The sequence below is a fragment of the Zosterops lateralis genome (genome assembly GCF_965231275.1).
Source record: "Zosterops lateralis genome assembly, chromosome: 1".
In the NCBI taxonomy this organism is placed as follows: domain Eukaryota; kingdom Metazoa; phylum Chordata; class Aves; order Passeriformes; family Zosteropidae; genus Zosterops; species Zosterops lateralis.
The window spans coordinates 101,205,857-101,224,691 of NC_139762.1; the positions used below are offsets into that span (position 1 = coordinate 101,205,857).

Here is an 18,835-nt window from a genome sequence, read left to right on the forward strand (position 1 = left end):
AGAGAATTACTTTGATGGGAAAAAGGTGTCATTAACTTAGTTTATATCTAAAAATCTACCTCTCCCAGAGCTCAGTGTTTGTCTTTTGACATTTGAAGTACAGTAAGGAAGCTGTTGATGTATTCTGAATGTTGAAAATAATGACACACTATTTGGTAAGCAATTTATATAGCACAGCATAATTGAATGGAAAGTTAGAGGACAATAATCTTTTTTCTTCCTTGTAGATCTGTCTTTTGATCTTCTCTATTTGGAGGTTTTGAAAAGGCGTTTCAGAGAGATTTGGCTAGACTGAAGAATAGGGGTAGTGTACTGCAGTGTTGTGTTTTCAGGACTAATGGAGGTGACCTTTCAAACAGGTGATCTCATTTGCAGCCAGAAGTGAGTGTTTCGGAAGTGCTATGGGACTGAGTTTTAGAGCAGTTTTGAGGGCATATGGAAACTAAAAAAGTGGTAATTCAAATCCTAATTCTTAAGCAGCTCTGCAGAACAGGATTGGACTTCCACTTTTTTGGTTCTCTGTTGATAAAGGGGTCTGTATATGAAATTCCCTGATGATTTGCTGATTAATAATTATGCAGTAGGTGAATTGTACCCATTGTATTTGGTAGTCAGATCTAGCAACACACTCTGATTATTTTTTTTTTTACATGCTTGATTTAGATTTTTCTGTTTTAGAACAAAGTCTTTTTGCTCTGTTAGATCATGTTGTATAAACTCTGGGCTACCTGCAGCTATGATTTGAGTACGTGTCTTCAAAAACCTGACTGTACAATGAGATAAAAGGCATTTGCTTGAGAAAAATACAAGGTATAAAAATACTCAGAAAGTTTAGTGATGAATCTTACTTAGGAACTTAGAGAAAATGCCTCAAAATCCATTAATACATCATCAGTCACACTTGTATAGGAAAGATTTCATGGGGGCTGGGGAAGCTGGTGGGAACAAAGGGATTTAGTTACTAATTATGTTGTCAATGGGACCTTGCCTGGGCTTCTGTATTTCAGACCAACAATAGACATCATTTTAGTGTCAAACTACTGTGATTATAAGGAGTATTTCTGATGTCTCTGATAGTTGGTGTGGATGACTACAGCTCAGAGTCTGATGTGATTATTATACCTTCAGCCCTGGACTTTGTCTCACAAGATGAAATGTTGACACCTTTGGGAAGATTGGACAAGTACGCTGCAAGTGAGAACATATTTAACAGGTATGCTTTTTAAATGTCCTGTCTGGCTAATGGTATGCGAACTATTCATCTGATTCAAATCTGACTGAAGTTAATTTGCATGGAATACAAATAATTTCAAAAAACCCAACACCTTTATGAAACTCTTCAGTTTCCACCCCTCCTGTCTGCTCATGCGCCTCCTACTTAGAGAGAGCAAAACATTAATGATAACAGAAAAACATTAGTTCACCTTTTAAGCAACTCTAGTAAAGGACTTCTTGAATTTCTTCATTAATTGGAGCACACAGTTCAGGTTTTTTTGCAGATGCTAACATTACTGTTGGCACAGGACTGTAAGATGATAATGAACTCCGTCTATAACTCTGTGTGCGAGTGAGTTTAAGAAAATACTTCATGAAAAGTCAGGAGAGCATAATGAACAGCCAAGAGAGGTGGCCAAGAGAAACCCAAGAACTTTATTTCAGAATCAATCTCCTCTGTAGTTTGCAGTTTGAGTATTGCTGTTTCTGGTTATTGAAAGTGAACTTGGCCAGTTAATACTGTGTTCTGCATTTTCTCCTTTTTATTTCTGTAATGCCACTGAGATAGTTGTTTCATTTAAAAGCCGCAGGTATTGTAGCCTACTTCAGACAGATACACATCCCACCCCATCCCTTTGGCCCTCAGATGCTCTGCACTCCAATGGAGAAATCCAAACCCATGGTTTATTTTAATTGGATCTGTAAACAGTAACAGGATCACAGAAAGGTATAAAATATGTTAACATCAAAATGAAGTGTGTTTGCTTTAATGTTGAATTCTTAATACAGTAATATGCAGAAGCAAAGTCTGTGATCAGCCACCCAGTAGGATAGCCTCTGCTTTGTTGTTCATGGCCTAGGCTTGGAAAGGATTTAGCCCCGTTCTTAGCTTTAGTCATGTGAACTGCACTTAAAATTCCACACTACGTGTATGAACATACCATTGAATCGAAGCTGAAAATTGCAGAATGGTTTCTCTTGTTATAACCTGCATAAACCTGTATGCACAGATGAGTTCTGAAATACACTTCATTTTCAAATTTTGTTTTTTCCTGAAATCCAAAATTTGCTGTATTTTACAGTTTAAGATGAAATTGGCACTTACACTACCAGGAGAGAGTTTTCGCATGTTTTGACTTTTCATGGGGGAAGGAGGGAAGAGGAGCCTTCGAGGCTCCAGATGACAATTACGTAATAAAAGCCAGTAGGGAGGACAGCAAACTCAGAAATGCAAGTTGGGTGCCTTGCATTTTAACTAAGAATCCTGGTCCCAATATTTTACTTGCTCAGCTAAGAAAAAACTGTTTCTGATTTCTCAGTATGGATTGCACTGGATGTGGGGCATGCATAAACTTGGAGTCTTTTTAATTGCTCTGTCCAGCTTTATGCATCCTGTGCTTTACTGCATGGGAAGGTGCTTGGAGTAACTGAACTTTTTCCTGATCTTTTTTCCCCCCCAGTGTTTTCTTGTTTGGATTATTTTGCTGGTACAAACATGTTTTTTAATCCTAGCTCTCTTTGTAGGCCTGTTGTGTTACATAGCGTAAGAAAATACAGGAAATAACAAATTATAATTATTAGTGGTATAGCTGTGAGTAGCACTTAGATCACAATAAATGATAGTAACTACTGCAGTCAGTTTATGATGATTCAGCATTAGTCAGTCTCAGAATAATAGGGGGGATTTCTGCTATGCAGAGGAACTAGAGCATTTAATAGGAAAAAGATTAATTAAATTACATTTGTTTATTCCTATGTCTTAGTATGGTATCAGGGCATCCAATTACTAATGAGTAGTTTAAAAGCTTTAAAAGACTTATGACTGAGTTAATGTTTCGGTTGTTTCTGTGACCTGGAACCTGCATTTCTGTGGAAGCTTCGTATTAAACTTTCCAAACTCTTGAAACATAATGATTGAATCTGGGTAAATTAGAATAAGATTTTTTTCCTCTATAGTTGGATGAATTTTCTTTTAGTATGGCAGTTTTTTGTCTTTAAATTTCATTTTAGGTATAATTTCCTCTTTGCATTTGGTTTTATTATCCTTTTCTATCTGGTTAATCATCTACCTGTGCAGCTTATTTGCAGTCTGTGATTGTATTTAATGATTAAAGTGAAGGGATTTTTAACAACTGCTGCAAAATTCTAGTCTCCTTTAAGTGGATTCTTTGAGTACTCATGATTTGTCAGCCACTTGTTCTAAGATGGAAGTGGATCAGTGTCTGTGTCCTAAAAAAATTCAGGAGATGGGGCTTGGAAATAGGAGTATCTTTGTTTAAATATGTAGGATTTTTGATAGGATTAACTGAAAGAGAGAGAGGGGTCAGGAATCCTTTAATAGCTTCCCAAGTGGTGGAAAGAGTTGCTTTGTGACAACTTTGGGTATGTTATGGTGTACATTTTTACTGGTTTTGGTGTTGATTGTGAGCATCATAGATGTTGCCTTAGTCTATGAGAATGGAGGGGAACCTGACAAATATTACAATAAATGACCCCTGTTGTACCTGTAAAATAAGGCAAGTGGGAGTCTGGCTGTGGTGTGATTATTGAAGAGGCAGCCTCCAGACCAGATTTGAGAAGCATCTCTAGCATATGCCTTGATAATCCAACATCACATTGCAGCAGGAGTAGATGTTGAGCAGGGAGCCAAAGCTGTCACCCTAAAACACAGGGTCTTCTTGTGTCTGGTGGCACTGGTGCGTGTACATACATACCAGGGTGATGATTCCCTTTTGCCACTTGCTTTAAAAACCAGTTGCTAGTTGCTGGTGCAGTTTGGAGCATAGTTTTTGTCTCTTTTCTTCTTTTGTGTTAAAATCCCTTGTGGGTTTTTCTAATCTATTGCCATGAACTTGCTTCCATTCCTCATTAAGAAGGCTCAGAAATGTAGAGCACTCACCAGTAAGTCTGTTTGGATAGTGAGGCAGTTCCTGAACACAGATCCTTCATTTTCATAAGCCTATGAGGAATTATTGCTGCTTTTTCCTCTTCAGACCAAAGCACATCTTAGCAGGAGACTCTCGTTCATGAGTATGGTCAGTCTTGGGTATCAAGACTGTATCTGCATATTGATGTAGATAATTTGAAGTATCCTCTTGCCAGACTTCTTTGTGTTTTGAAGTATGTCTTTGCTTTTCTCTGGGGAGAATACCTGATGTCCTTTGAAAAAAGTTTTTTGGCCACAGAAACTTAAAATACTCATTGGACAGCTGTAAGTGAGGATATACTGGATCTCAAAGAGGGATTAGGCATGTGTGTGTACTCACAACTTAAAAGTAACACTTTCATAGGAACTTCATTTAACTGTGTATTTTAAAATTCGGACTTGCATGCCTGGAGTATCCTCACTAAAACAGAGGAATGCTGTAATTACAGGAACTCTGCTGTAATGTATATAAAAAACCTCTCTAAGACAATTTTGTGGAGGTCGAGACTACCTTGCCTTATTTTTATTTAGGTATGATCAGATTAAAGTTGTTTGAGAATCTGGTTGTCCACAGCTGCAGTTGTTTTTCTCTTCCATTCTGTCTCTGCAGCCTAGCCTAGTGTAGTTTCTTTTTTGGGTATTTGAGTACTGACAGTAAAGAAATGCCAAACTCATGCTGAATACATGCAGGTGAAACTATACTGGCCTTGTTCTGACAGGGACATTTCTCATCATTTTAGCATAAATTAGGTTATTCCTTCTTATCTCTAACTTCACTCTGTTTTTGTCTCAGTGTTTTTGATCCTGCTGTATGTCAAAAATTAAAATGTAGTTAAAAATAAAACAAACCTCAAAACAGGGTATTTTTGCACATAAATTTGCAGGTCTGTGCATCCCAAATAAATTAATTAAATATAACAATATAGCTTGAGAAATTTTACCTTTCAAATGTATGTTAAAATGATTTAAGCTGAACTAACAAAGGACAGAACTTACCCAAAGCACTAAGAAAAGTTGTAGTTACTTCAATGCTTGAATATATCTCTGCATGTTTAGCCTTTCTTCTTAAGGGTACAAAGATGTTGATTTTCAAATTGGGAGTTTATTCTGAGTATTTTCTGAGCTTGTTTGGGGAAAACACTGCCAAGCTCAGTTACTACTGCCAGTATTAATTTAAACACAAAATGTCATTGGTGCTCTCAGGCATGTGCTGTGACTCTTTGGGATGTCTTGTGCAGGGCTGAGAGTTGGACTCAGTGATCCTTATGGATTGCTTCCAACTCAGCATATTCTGTGATTCTGCAAAATTTTGATTTACAAGTTCTGAAAAAATGGGCAAAGAAAATAAAGTATTTGTTTCCTTTTATTTTTCTCTGGTTTTGTTTCAGTTTTTTAAACGTATGCTTATTAGCTAAATGTACTCCTTGAGCAGATGAAGTAAATTAATTTCTAAAGTAGAAATTTATTAAAGGGCTAATGATGTTCAGAGGAGTTTGAGTAAGCGAAGCAAAGATATTTATAGTTTTTCTCAGAGTGTATTCTCACATCCTGTATTATATCTGTGTGTACAGTCTTGAAAATACCTGTCACCTGCATGTGAGCATAAAGCCAGGGTGTTTGTAATCTATTCCTGTTTTGTCCTGCTGCTAATTGCAGTTAAATGTGCCTACAAGACACCCTCTCAGTTTTTCCTAGTGTTGGACAGGCTCTTGAAATTTTGAATTTGGCTAAATATCCTCCACTTCTGCACATAGTAACGGAAGTGCTTGTACTGCATGCTACATTGCAGCCTTTGATCTCTGGCCTTTGTTTGGTGTGTAAACTATTTAGTGGATAAATAGATGTGTTGCTGCTTAGGTGGCAGTCATAGACCAAGCACACCTTGGCAGAACTAGATCACAGCCTAATGTCTGGAGAACATGTGTGGCCATCATCTCCCAGAACACTGGATGGATGGATGGATGATAAATTAATGGAGTGAGTTTTGTGTTTACTCTTTGATTACTGGCTGCCTACCTAGTTAGGTTTGCTTAAGTGAGTGTAGCTTACTCTAAACAACAACCCTTTGTTGTTCTGCTTTTTACTAAAATCTGCTTATTGTAAAAGTAGATCCATTGATTCCTTTACAAGCTAAAGAGGGAAATACCATCTGCATGCAGGTGAGGGCCATCCTACATTTAGTGCATGGAGTGAGTTGAACGGGTTTAATAGAAAGGTCAGGTCTTCTTCAGGTTAGGATTTCTGTTTTCATCTCGTCCTCTTGAGCAGGTTTATGGCCTTCTGTACATATCCAACCCACAGGAGCTAGTGAAGACACTGAGATTGAGCCACTAGAGTTCAATTCTATGAGAAGATGAGTCTTCTCAAAACTCCTCCCATGATAGAGAGCCCTTCTGTAGTCCCCAGGAGTCAGATGGGATTTGAGCTGTTTATTAGATGGGTTGTAGTGCTGTTTACTGTGGTTCCTTACTTGCTGAGGCTCAGTCAGTGGGTTAGTTGACTTATCTCTCACTTTCCAAGACTACATTTAGTGTGTAGGAAACACGTGTCCACACAGGCTGGTTTATGAAAATGCTTCATTTGTTCCTCTTCTCTTTTCAGAGGTGTCCAGCCCTTTAAAAGACCAAGTCAACTCTGCTTCTAGGTTAGTGTGTCATGCAGTCTGTTTCCCTCCCTTAGGGATTTGATGGCTGAATTTTAACTGTGTATCAAGATCTCTGAGAGGTGTACTTCTGTGGACTTAAAAAGAGTGAGAGAGAGGAAATTGGTTAAAAGCAAATGGTTTCTTCAGTTTGATTTTTTAGAAGGTTCTATACATCTGTATGTCAAAACAGTTTAGTTCTGCAGGTGGCCAATGTGAAATGTTTAAATTATTGATTTTCAGTGGGAGAAAATGTGTGCTTAGCTTTGGGAATTCATGGAAACCTCCTGCCTTTTTCTGATTGCATGGAATTGTGAAGTTCTTGAGCTTCCCTTGTGCACTAGAAATGTAACCATCTGTTTTCTTATCAGTTGTTGACCACTGCTCACGTTCACTGCTTGTAGTGAACATAATAAAGTTTAGGTATGCCTCTGCTCTTGTCTACAGCACTGCTGTTTGTCAGCAGTGCTTCTACCTAGGCTACATCCTAATAGTGTTTCTGTCCTTCAGTTCTGGAAATACCTGGCACTTGACACTTGCTACTTCAGCATTTTGTTGAGTTGCTCCAGGGCATTATTAGATCTACCAGTGTCTTGGACGCTGTTCATTGGCCCATTCCCATTCCATTATTCAGGGATAATTCTGCTAGCTCTCTGAACTGACATGTAACTCACATTATCCAATAGGGTGAGAAAAGATTTATGCCATTGCAGGCTGTTTTTGAGGAGAAGGTTGATTGCCACACATTCCCAGCTGCATTTAGGGCTACCTAGGTACCTCATGGGTATGACTTTGTAGCATAGGCTGTGACAGAACCTTGGAGGACAAAATCCCAGATCTGACTGTATCCCATCACTCATCAATTAATCCATAGAAAATTTTCTTGTGCATTCAAAGTAGTAACTGAGTTGATTATGACTTATTTAATATTTTCTTAATGTTTCTACTTTGCTTAATGTATGTTTCAGGTACACATGGGTTGGGTAATACGTGTTTTTTTCACAGTATGTACCCACCGCTCACAGTATATACCCATAGCATTTGAATGAAGTTTGACTTTAAATGTCACCATTGGTATGAAAATCTTCAGATTGAGTGTTCATGCTTTTGTGAAATAAATTTAGAATTCTGTTTAAAAACATTTTAACGATACTAGTGTTACTTTGCTTTGTATGGACCAAATTAGGGACTTCACAGATGAGGATGGAAGGCTGATTCTGACTTCCTGACATTCGGCTCCTGTTTGCCCACTTAGCAGATGATTACTATTTCTGGTCTTGGTGGCTGGTTTCTCTTATCCTTGTAAATGAAAGGGATACCTTTAATGTTACATTTAAAGCTTGCAGTTCTTTAAGATTATGCCAGGTATCAAAAGTAAGAATTCCCAAAGCAGGGCTAACTAAATTTACTGACTTTCAAGTGAATATATATAAAATTCTTTTTGATGTAAGAAACTTGTATTATTGTATAACTTTTTGATATAGCTGTATTTCTGGACACAAATAATGCTGATTTTTAATCTTTCTTGTAAACTAGGCAAATGGTGGCTCGAAGTTTGCTGGACACTTTGAAGGAAGTCAGTGATGATGAGAGAGATTGTATTGCTGTGTTGGAGAGAATCAGCAGATTAGCTGATGATTCAGGTAGGTAGCACTGAACATTTTACTGGGTTGATGTGGGAAATTCAGAGGTGCTGAACCTGTGTTTAGCACAGGAGCAGTATGTTCTTTCTCCAATATTCAAACTAGGCTTCTGCAAATTCAATAAAATAGTGTAAAATTTAATTATCATTGATTCATTAGTTTTTCTCAATCATCCCCCAAAGAGGACTTCATTCCATACTATTTTCATCAACAAATTTACACCCCTTCAAAATGTAGGACTGCAGCTTTCCAGCAGTACATTTTTTAGTAACTTTTATTATGTACTTTTGCTACTCAAGAGATCTACATGATTATTTTAGATTTGTGCATCAAGATTTGTACATCTTGCCTTGAAAATAAACTTGGAAACCATCTGTGCGAAACTCTCATAAATTTTGATAGAATTTTCATGTTGAAGGTGTTCCTTTAGGCTTTTTTGGGCAAGCAAGTGTGAAGGTAAGAGAAGCAGCAAGAAGTGGTGAAGCTACAAATACAGAATCAGAGAATGGTTTAAGTTGGAAGAGGCCTGCCATTGACAGGGACACCTTCCACAAAACCAGGTTGTTCAAAGCCCCATCCACCCTGATCTTGAACACCTCCAGGGATGAGGCATCCACAACTTAAGGGTAACCTGTTCCAGGGCCTCACCATTCTCATAGTGAAGAATTTCTGCTCTGTATCTAATCTAAACCTGCCTTCTTTCAGTTTGAAGCTATTTACCCCTTTCAAGTCACTACATGGCCTTGTAAAAAGTCCCTCTCCAACTCTCTTTCAGGCCTCCTTAAGTACTGGAAGGCTGCAGGAAGGTCTCCCCAGAGCCTTCTCTTTGCCAGGCTGAACAGCTCCAGCTCTATCAGCATTCTCTCATAGCAGAGGTTCTCTGTCTCTCTGATCAGTTTCATTACATGCCTCTGGCTTTGCTGCTGCAGGTCTACGTCCTCCTTATCTTGGTCTCCAGAGCTGGATGCTCTGGATCCCACCAGAGCAGAGGGGCAGAATCCCCTCCCTTGCCTTGCTGGCCATGCTGCTTTTGATGCACTTCAGGATGCGTTTGGCTTTCTGGGCTGCAAGGGCACATTGCTGGGTCATGTTGAGCTTTTCATCAACCAGCATCTCCAAATCTTTCTCCTCAGGGCTGCTCTCAGTCCATTCTCTACTAACCGTGTATTGGTACCAAGGTTTGTCCCAACCCAGGTGCAGGACCTCATTCTTGGCCTTGTTGAACTTCATGAGGTTCATGTGGGCCCACTTCTCAGGCACATAAAGGTCCCTGTGGATGCTATCCCTTCCCTCCAGCCCATCAGTCCTGCCACAGAGCTTGGTGTAGTGGGCACACTTGCTGAGGGTGCTCTTCATCCCACTATCCATGTCATCAACCAAGATGCTGGTCCCAATATTGACCCCTAAGGAGCTCCAGTTGTCACTGGTCTCCCCTTGGATATCCAGCTGTTGACCACAGCTGTTTGAGTGCAGCCATCCAGCCAGCTGTTTGTCCACTGAGTGGCCATCTGTCAAATCCATGTCTCTCCAATTTAAAAACAAGGATGTAACGAGATGGTGTCAAATGTTTTACATAAGTCCAGGTACATGACGACAGTTGCTCTTCCCTTAGTCACCAATACTTTAACCCCATTGTTGAAAGCAAACAAATTTGCCAGGAATGGTTTGACCTTAGTGAAGTTGTGCTAGCTCTTACACATCACCTCCTTATTTTCCATGTGCCTTTTCACAGTTTCCAGGAGGATCTGCATCATGATCTTGCTAAGGCACCAAGGTGATACTGGCCCTGTGTCTTCTATTTTTCTCTTTTTGAAAATGAGGGGTTTGTTTTCCCTTTTCAGTTTGGTGGGAACTTCACTGGACTGCCACAGTTCTCAAATATGATGGATAGTGGCTTAGCCACTTCTTCTGCCAGTTCCCTCAGGATCTGTGGATGCATTGCATCAGGTCCTGTGGACTTGTGCACCTTCAGGTTCCTTAGATGATCTTGAACCTGATCTTCTTCTGTGGACAGTTCTTCATTCTCCCAGTCCCCACCTTCACCCTCGGGGACTCAGGTGGAGAACTTGCCACTGAAGACTGAGGGAAAAACATCATTGAGTACCTCAGCCTTCTCCATGTTTGAGGTAACCAGGTCTCCCACATTCTTCTAGAGAGGGCTCACATTTTCCCTAGTCTTACCTTTTCTTGTTGCCCTTGACGTTCCTGACCAGTTTTAATTCTTTGAGGGCTTTAGCTTTCCTAACCCAATCCCTGGCAGCTTGGACACTTTTTCTGTATTCCTCCTGGGTTGCCAGTCCTTGCTTGCACCCTCTGTAGGGCTTCCTTTTTTTGCTTGAGTTTGTCCCAGAGCTCCTTGTACATCCATGCAGGCCTCCCGATGTTTTTGCCTGACCACTTCTTTGTTGGGATGCATTGCTACTGCACTTGGAGGAGGTGATCATTGAATATTAACTAACTTTCTTGGGCACCTGTTCGCTCCAGGGCTTTATCCCATGGTACTCCACCAAGCAGGTCCCTGAAGATGCCAAAAGTCTGCTCTTGAAGTCCAATGTAGTGAGCTCACTGTGCACCCCTTTGCTCTGAGTAGGAGGACTCTGTAGATCCAGTGTGTCTGTTGCTAATCAATATATTGGGACCGAGTGTTTGGCATAAAGGGCAAAAGCAAGAGAAAAAATGAGAAACAAATATGAAAGAAAAGAAGTGCTTAAAAAGTGATGGGGGAGTGGATGAAGAGAAAAATGGTGTGGACACAGCTGTAACAAAATTCTGACTTGAAGATGCTCTAGAAAGAGTTAAGGGCTTGATTTCAACATAGCTGGTACATTTGACACACCAGAAGGAAGAAAGTCTAGCAGCAAAACACCAGAAAAGATCTGGTCATTCTTTGTTATTGTTGTAGTGGTATGGACAGCAATTTGTATTAAATGTTGAATGAGAAGAAAATGTTTCTTCTATTTATTGTCTGTTAGTTTTTCTCCTTCTGGAACTGCAGAAGATGATGCTTTCCAAGGGTAAAAATATAATCTGCTGATTTCTGTTATTCTGTCATTACTGTATTAATTTAAAATGCATGGTTTTATTTTTCTGAGGGAATGTCCTTGTTTAGCCAGGAAAAATAGCCTGTTGTAAGCATTACATAATTGTATTGAGTACCTCTCCAAGGGTTCTTCAAAAGGGAAAAAATGTCACTATTCACTTACTATAAAATGTGTCTTTAATTGAGAACAGTGACATGCTACTGTTTATAGAGTGCTTTCCTAGCAAAGCTCTGCTTCTGAAATCTGCATATACAGTTGCCTGTTTGTGGGGCCCTGTGAATAGTTTTGAGCATCAGAAACTTTATGAAGCTCCACTTCAGTTTAGAAAATAGGACAGATGTGTCCAAGGGAAAATGGCCTCTTGCAGCAACTTGTAGCCTTAGGCTTTTCATTGGTGACCAACTAAGTGTGTCAAATTGAAGTTTATTTAGGCAGAAATGTAGTGGAAGCCAAGAGTTGAGCTCAAATCAATTTGTTGCCTTTAACAAGGGTGGGGTACATTTTTAGTCAGGGCTGATATTTTCTCAGCATCAGTAAAAGCAGCAGTTCAGGCTTTTCCTGCATTGTAGAAGTTGTCTCAGATCTGCCAAACTAGTAGTGCTGGATTCTGCAGCTGCTCCACAAATTAAATTTCTGCAGACTTTACTGAGTCTTGTGCCTCGAGCAGTTGCAGTATTGGACTTGACTGGTTTCGGTAAGACAAGTTATTAGAATATCCTTGTGTTTTAAACCATGTGAAAATTCATTAGGGAACTAGATCTGCTTTTTGTCTTCATGGTATATGAGCTTGGCTATTACTCATATTGCAGCACAGTGGGGTTTGTTTGGTTTTTTTTGTTTCAGCTTTTTGGTTTTGTTGCTGGGGTTTTGGTTTTTGTGCATGTGTATGTTTAAGGTTGTTACTATTAGACTTGTTAATTTTTGTCTTGCTTCTTTTCATTTACAATATTTTTTTTTCCAATTTGTCCATAAAACATAAAAGCTCCTGAATTTGGAATAAGAAAACATTGTAAAAGTGCCTGTGTGTTTTAACTTGCTTGGTTAGAGCAAGATATTTGTATGATTTGAGTAAAACCTGGAGTAAAACCTTCATGTTTAAATGTTTAAACAAATAAAATAAAAACAAACTTGGAAGTCAAACTAAACTATGACTAAGTACAAGTCTTTTCATTTTTACAAGTCTTTTCATTTCTCATTGTTGATGCTTATCAGTCTTATGCCAGTTCTTTTAACATTTGGAACTATTTGTGTTCTCTTATCCAACAAGTCATAGAGAGCAAGATACTTTTCCTTTTTTTTTTTTTTTTTTTTCTCAGTAATTGGTACAATGAGGTTGGAATTGAAGAATATACCCAGGATACACAATATCTGTTCTCTTTCTGGGCTGATGATGCTGGTTTCTAAAGCAGAGGTACAGCAGTGAACTAGAAATACCAGCTCTCCTAAAGTTGCCAAGGGAGCCCTCTGTCCTGTTAATACCTTGCAATTTCAGAAGTCTCATAGTTGGGTTGATGTTTTTCAGACATGGCCTTTGCTTGAAAAAGAATCAGTCTCAAGGTTTTTTAAAATTCTTTGGGTTTGTGGTTTGTTGGTTTGGTTGTTTTGTTTTGTTTTGTTTTTTAGCTTTATTCAGGTTTGTTTTGGTTGTTTTTAATACCTTTTAGCTGGGGCTATACTGAGACAGCCATTTCTGTGTTTAAAACCAGGAGAATTTCCAATCATTTTCATTCTTCATCTACTGTGATAAAACATTAAGAACCTAAATGTCATCTTGGTTGTCCAAATATATGATTATAGGATGAAAGAAAATTATGAGAACACGGTTTACTTTCATCAATACGTATCTTGAGATACTAGCTGGCTAGCTAAGACAGATTTTTTGAGGCATCATGGCAAAAGCAAATATCAGCTCTAAAACCGGTTTTATAAAAGCTTTTTGTCAAAAAAGATCTGAAAAAAGTAGCTTTTGATGGAAACTCATTTAGACCCTTAGTGCAGAGTTGCACTGAATTGTATTTTGTGAAAAAGAGTTTTGATTACCATTGTGTCTGCCCATACAAATGATATAAAATGTGCCTTCTCCTGACAGGGTAGTTTGAACTCTTTCTAATGAATTAATTCCAGTTTATATGTGGGTAATGAATTAGTTCCAGTTTACACTTGTAGCCTTAAAATCACTGTTGTGATTCTACTGGGAAAAAATACCCACTAAAGGTGGTGCTGGAAATGAGCTGCTCCCAGTGCTGGCAGAACACAGGATTTGTTCTGCCTTGGTGTCATGTGCTGCTGTTGTATGTCTATGGCAGCACAGGGTAACTGTTCCATAGAGGAAACCCATCAGTGGCATTTGTGCTGCCCTCAAGGCCCTTACTTGCTAAAGAAAGTTATTCTCTGAATTTGAGTTGTTTGGAAGTCTTCCATTTTTGTCTTTATTGCTGTAGTTGGGTGTTGCTGTTAAATCTGTGATTCTGCTGTGGAATTTGGGTGTTTTTCACTCCTAAACTGGACTTCCCTTCTGGTTTTGGTACCAAATTTCCTAGAGTACTGACAGGTAAGAAAAATACCTTGTACTGCTTTTGTATCTGCTGTTTGCTCCCTTTGTAATTTCTCTGTTTCTTTAGGGATGTTATGTATGACTTCCCACTTAGATTTTTTTTATGGTGTCTTTGAATCTCTACAGGCCAAGAATAGTTTGGCATATAAGCTCAGTGCTTGGCAAATGTTAAGTTATCCCCCATAAACCCTTGTTAGATTAAAAATGCTTATCTTTGTATTAAGACAGCTGGGTCTTCTTCATTCTCAAATGTAGACTAGCCACAGGCTTGTGAGGGCTTGAACAAGGGCTTTATGTCTTGAGTTCTTGAGTTTTTCACTTAAGTAAATTAGTATAATTCAAACTTTTTTTTTTTTTTTGGTACCAGCTTGTGAGTGGCTTAGATGATACAAGATTGCATCATTGTGTGCTGAAGTGCAATTAACTGGCTTTGAAAGTTAGCCCCAGCCAGAATTACTGCATTACTGGCATTTTGCTTAGTGTGCAAGAGGCTCCAGAAGCTTTAAATCTTATTTTCTGAAGTTTCTTTAAAAGTGAGAAGTGAGAGTCTGTATCTTGGTTTCTAAAATACATGTGTAATTTAGCTTACTATGAAATATAGGTACGCATGGATATCTTTTAAAAGAAATGATGAGGGGAAAATAAAATGACATCCTGAAGCGCTGGTGCTTATTTGTCTGAATATAGCCAACTAGGATGTTTTTCTTTTGAATGAAAAGTAATCTCTTTACTGCAAAGAATCAGTTGTAAATGCAGTTTCCAAAACAGTCTGATTCTGAAAACAATTATTAGGCTAATTAGTCATTAGATTTTGAAGGTCTGTAATCAGGCTTAATGTGGATGGCCTCACTACCCTAATTACTTAATAGTGTACTTAAATGGTTTTATTAATGTAATGTTCAATTACTGCTGTTGGTATTTTGAGACATGCCAACATTACCTGTCAAACAGCACATACTGCAGCATTTCATTTAACAAAAACCTTCATATGTAAGCAATATTAATGAGAATGCTAATATTTGCTTTTCCCAGCTGCCAATGTCTCCAACTGTATTTTCTTCCTTTCCCCATCTTCATGTTTCAGGATTTTCCATACCTCATCTCTCACCTCGTGCTACGCTAAGAATTTTTTCCTGTGCTTGATGTAAACCTCTTTTGTCTCTCCATGCATCTGATGAGTGACTAATGGTGACTTTACCCTCCCTCATTAGTCTGTTTCACTCCTTGCTCTGCCAGTCAGTAATGAAATCCATTTCTGTTAGTAGAAGGAAAGAGCCTGACTACTGAAGCAGCACATGCATCAGACACATCGGCCTTTCTGCTGGACTCCTAAGCTAAAAGAGATGGGCTCTGGTTATAGTATATTTCCACTTGTCTAGCTTTTCTTTTATGTTTGAAAGAGATAGGAAAGTCATAGGGAAAGATGAAGTGGGAAATGGTAAAAAATTGAAAGGGAAAATACTTGCTTGTAGAAGAAAGAGGGAAATGGAAAGTTATTTTTGGGGAAAGAAGAGGATAGATAAAGCTGAGTCAGGGGAGGTATAGGTTGGATGTTAATAAAAGGTTCTTCACCCAGAGGGTGCTCGGGCACTGGAACAGACTCCCCATGGAAGCAGTCAGAGCACCAAGCCTGACAGAGTTCAAGAAGCATTTGGACAATGCTCTCAGACCCATGGTGTGACACTTTGGGGTGGTCCTCTGCAGAGCCAGGAGATGGACTTTGATAATCCTTCTGGGTCCCTTCCAACTCAGGTTATTCTGTGATTCTGTGAATTATTCTCGTGTAGAATGGAAGTGTTAATGCAGGGCCATGCACTTACACCTTTCCCTGTTGCTCACAACCCTTAATAAGAACAAAGGGCAATATTATTAATATTCAGATGTACTTAAAGCATTCATAAAAATTGTCAGTTAAAGCAGCTTTAACATCTTCAGTGGTTGTTTTTCATATACAGTTTTACAACACAAAAACCTTACAACCCCTCACAAATATAGTGGAAATTCACTGCTGCTTGTATTTCAGAATGGTCATAGTGGGATAATGAAAGCATTGCAGACTTTTTTCTAAATACCATACATTGCTGCAGAATAAAGCATTGTGAAATAAATCTAGTTGTGGGGTAGCTCTGGAATAATGACTTGATTTATAAATAACTGCTCTGAAGCAATTAGTTGGTATTATACTGTGCAGTTCTAAAATAATCCCCTTTTAATTTCCAGTGTGCAGCTGTTGGTGGTGCTTTACTTCCTCATAGCTGAAGTGGAATAGAGAGTGAACTGAAGCCTCAGCAGGGTTGAAATAAACATCATACATTTATATATCCAAGCTGAGTGTCTGTGCTAGGAGTAGCCGAGTGAGGATGCTGGCAGTTTACATGAGAGATAGATGGTGTCAGATTTTAGGGGAAGTGCGTTTTTTCACGGATGAAGAAGAAATAGTTAATTACTTCTATGATTTTGGAGTCAGTTTAGGTTGTTGATTGAATGGTCATTTGTGAAATAGCTGAAACTGAGGATTTGTTTATGCAGAAAAAAGTCTGCCCAGGTTCTGGAAGTGCTGATTTGAACATGTTGATGGTTTTGTGTAGTCTGGAAATGAAGAGAGGTAGAACCCCGTCATTTTATTCTGGAAACTTCTTGTCAAAATTATTTCATAAACGGAAGAAAGTGAAGTTATTTTCACTGTCTTGTAATTCTCTTAATTTTGCTTGATTCCTAAAACTCAATTTGGTGTAACTATGTGTCTAGATAATACACAAGTTATCATAGAATGAAATAAAATGCTAATGAGTAAGGAAATTAGTATTTTATATTTATTTTCAAAATTTTTGTTTTAACAAATTGCAGGGTTTCTTTTTAGTTGATTGCTTCTTTAAGGAATAGATAGTCTTGTACTTTCAAGAGATAGTTTGAAAAGATCAGCATTTAAAAATACTTCCTCTGCCAAATGGAAAAATACTGTTCCAGGCAAATTTATGTAGAACCTAGCTGTACACAGAGATTTTTCCAGACTGCCTAAAATAGAAACGTGATGTGAAGCAAAATTCTCCTCCCAGATTTTGTTTATACTTGTGAAAGCCTGGTCCTTGACTGTATTGTACAGTGCAAAAAACACAGAGTGCAGACGTATTCCCCAGCTGGATGAGCTTATGCTTTATGAAGCAACATGTAGCTGCTGTACACTGTTCACTGTGTTCATAACTGCTGGATTTGGCAGAGAGAATTTTCTTCATAGTAACTAGTATTGGGCCTTGTTTTGGATTTGTGCTGGAAACAGTGTTTAAGCTGATTTAAATGTGTGAGCGTGAACATAACAACCCTGGGTAATGCTCAAATCTTCACTGTGAATGTGAGAGGAATTCATACACCACTTCCCATGGGCAGGCAGCTGTTCAGCCATCGCCAGGAGAACAGGGCTCCCTCACACCTGAGTTGGGACGATAAACACCACCATTCCAAACTTCCCCCCATTCCTCCTTCTTCCCTCAGCTCTATATGATCCATGGTCTGGGGTGTCCCTGTGGTCAGTTGGGTTCAGCTGTCCTGGCTGATGGCTGTTGGGGTGGGGTTAAAGGCAGAAGAGGCCCTGGTTCTGTGTAAGCGCTGCTCAGCAATAACTAAAACATCCCTGAGTTATCAGCACTGTTTCCTGCAAAAATCAAAAACATGGCCCTGTACCAGCTGCCATGAAAAAAATTAACGCTGTCCTGGCCAAACCCAACACAATGACCAAACTGCAAATTTGGTTTTAAGCAACAGAGAAGTTTGAACTGAAATGGCAGAGGCTGTTGTGTATTGAAGCCCCCTGGAATCCCTGCTTGGAGCTGCCACCTGTTCAAGCTGAAGACAAAGCTGAGGAAGAGATGAAGGGAATGAGAAAGCTCCCCGACTTCAGTGGATTTTTTTGGCATCGTTGTTTGGGTCTTAAGGAAACATAATGCAAAAAAAAAAAAAGCTCTACTGTAACCGCATCAGACTGCAAGATTAGGCTCCATTCAGTACACACTGGAACATATGCTTCAGCCTTTGGAAGAATTGAGCTCTTATCTAAATTGGTAAGCTTAAGGTTCAGGTTCTTGCCTAGCAGCAGTAATTCCCCAGAGCAGCACAAATGCCTTTTGATGGTGAATTATGGTGTTGTGTTACACCGCCAGTTCCCTACACAGTGCTCCTTGTTTGTGGCTTTGAATCCACCTTACAAAGATCCCAGAGCTGTGTACTTAAAAATTAGGGAACATAAGAACTAAGGTGACTTTACAGTTCTAATTCATTCCTGGGTATGAATGTTTCAAATCTTTAATTGCATCGTCTCATCTGCTGTGTTTCTCACAAAGCCAGAGCTGACTTGGTAGCTCAAGAAGAAAGGGGCTCACTTTACATCTGTAGGTCTTTAGTATTGTCAGACAACTGACATAAGTGCTGCATAATAGATGAACCCTATTCTGAAGGAAAAGGATCTCGTGGTTTTGGTACATCCTGCAGTCTTACTGGAGTGCTTCATAAAGAAATATATGAATCCAGTTTCACAGCAAACCTCATCATTTTGGGGAAAGAGTGTTGCCATTGCTTTATCAGTGAGTGGGCAAACTGTAGAGGTGTCAAAGAGGTATGGAAACAGTCTCCTTGTTTTGAGTGCTTAGTGTCCAAAGTATGTACACAGCCCTTGATATGCTTAATACAGAGCTCTTGTTGGCTTTGATTGCAGAAGTATTTCTTCATCATCAAGACAGAGCTCAGGCTGCAATCAAATGAGTAGTGTGCAGTTACTCTGTCAAGAGCCTGGCGTGAACATTTTGCACAGCTTCAGACTAGGCA

The 18,835-nt window shown here is 39.0% G+C and overlaps 1 protein-coding gene across 4 annotated transcripts in view; it reads left to right on the forward strand.

The window, feature by feature from the left end:
• The window catches only part of PPP4R1 (protein phosphatase 4 regulatory subunit 1), a 63,820-nt gene that overhangs the window by 13,426 nt on the left and 31,559 nt on the right, over positions 1–18,835 (forward strand). Inside the window, exons 1-3 of one of the 4 annotated variants that reach the window (XM_083881075.1) lie at positions 792–810; positions 1,078–1,213; positions 8,319–8,425. In XM_083881075.1, coding sequence (XP_083737201.1) covers positions 1,155–1,213; positions 8,319–8,425 — 166 coding nt within the window. In that variant the 5' untranslated portion in view covers positions 792–810; positions 1,078–1,154. Of the gene's footprint in view, positions 1–791; positions 811–1,077; positions 1,214–6,742; positions 6,786–8,318; positions 8,426–18,835 lie in introns of those variants that run through there. The other 3 variants (XM_083881076.1, XM_083881073.1, XM_083881074.1) reach the window with 3 other exon arrangements.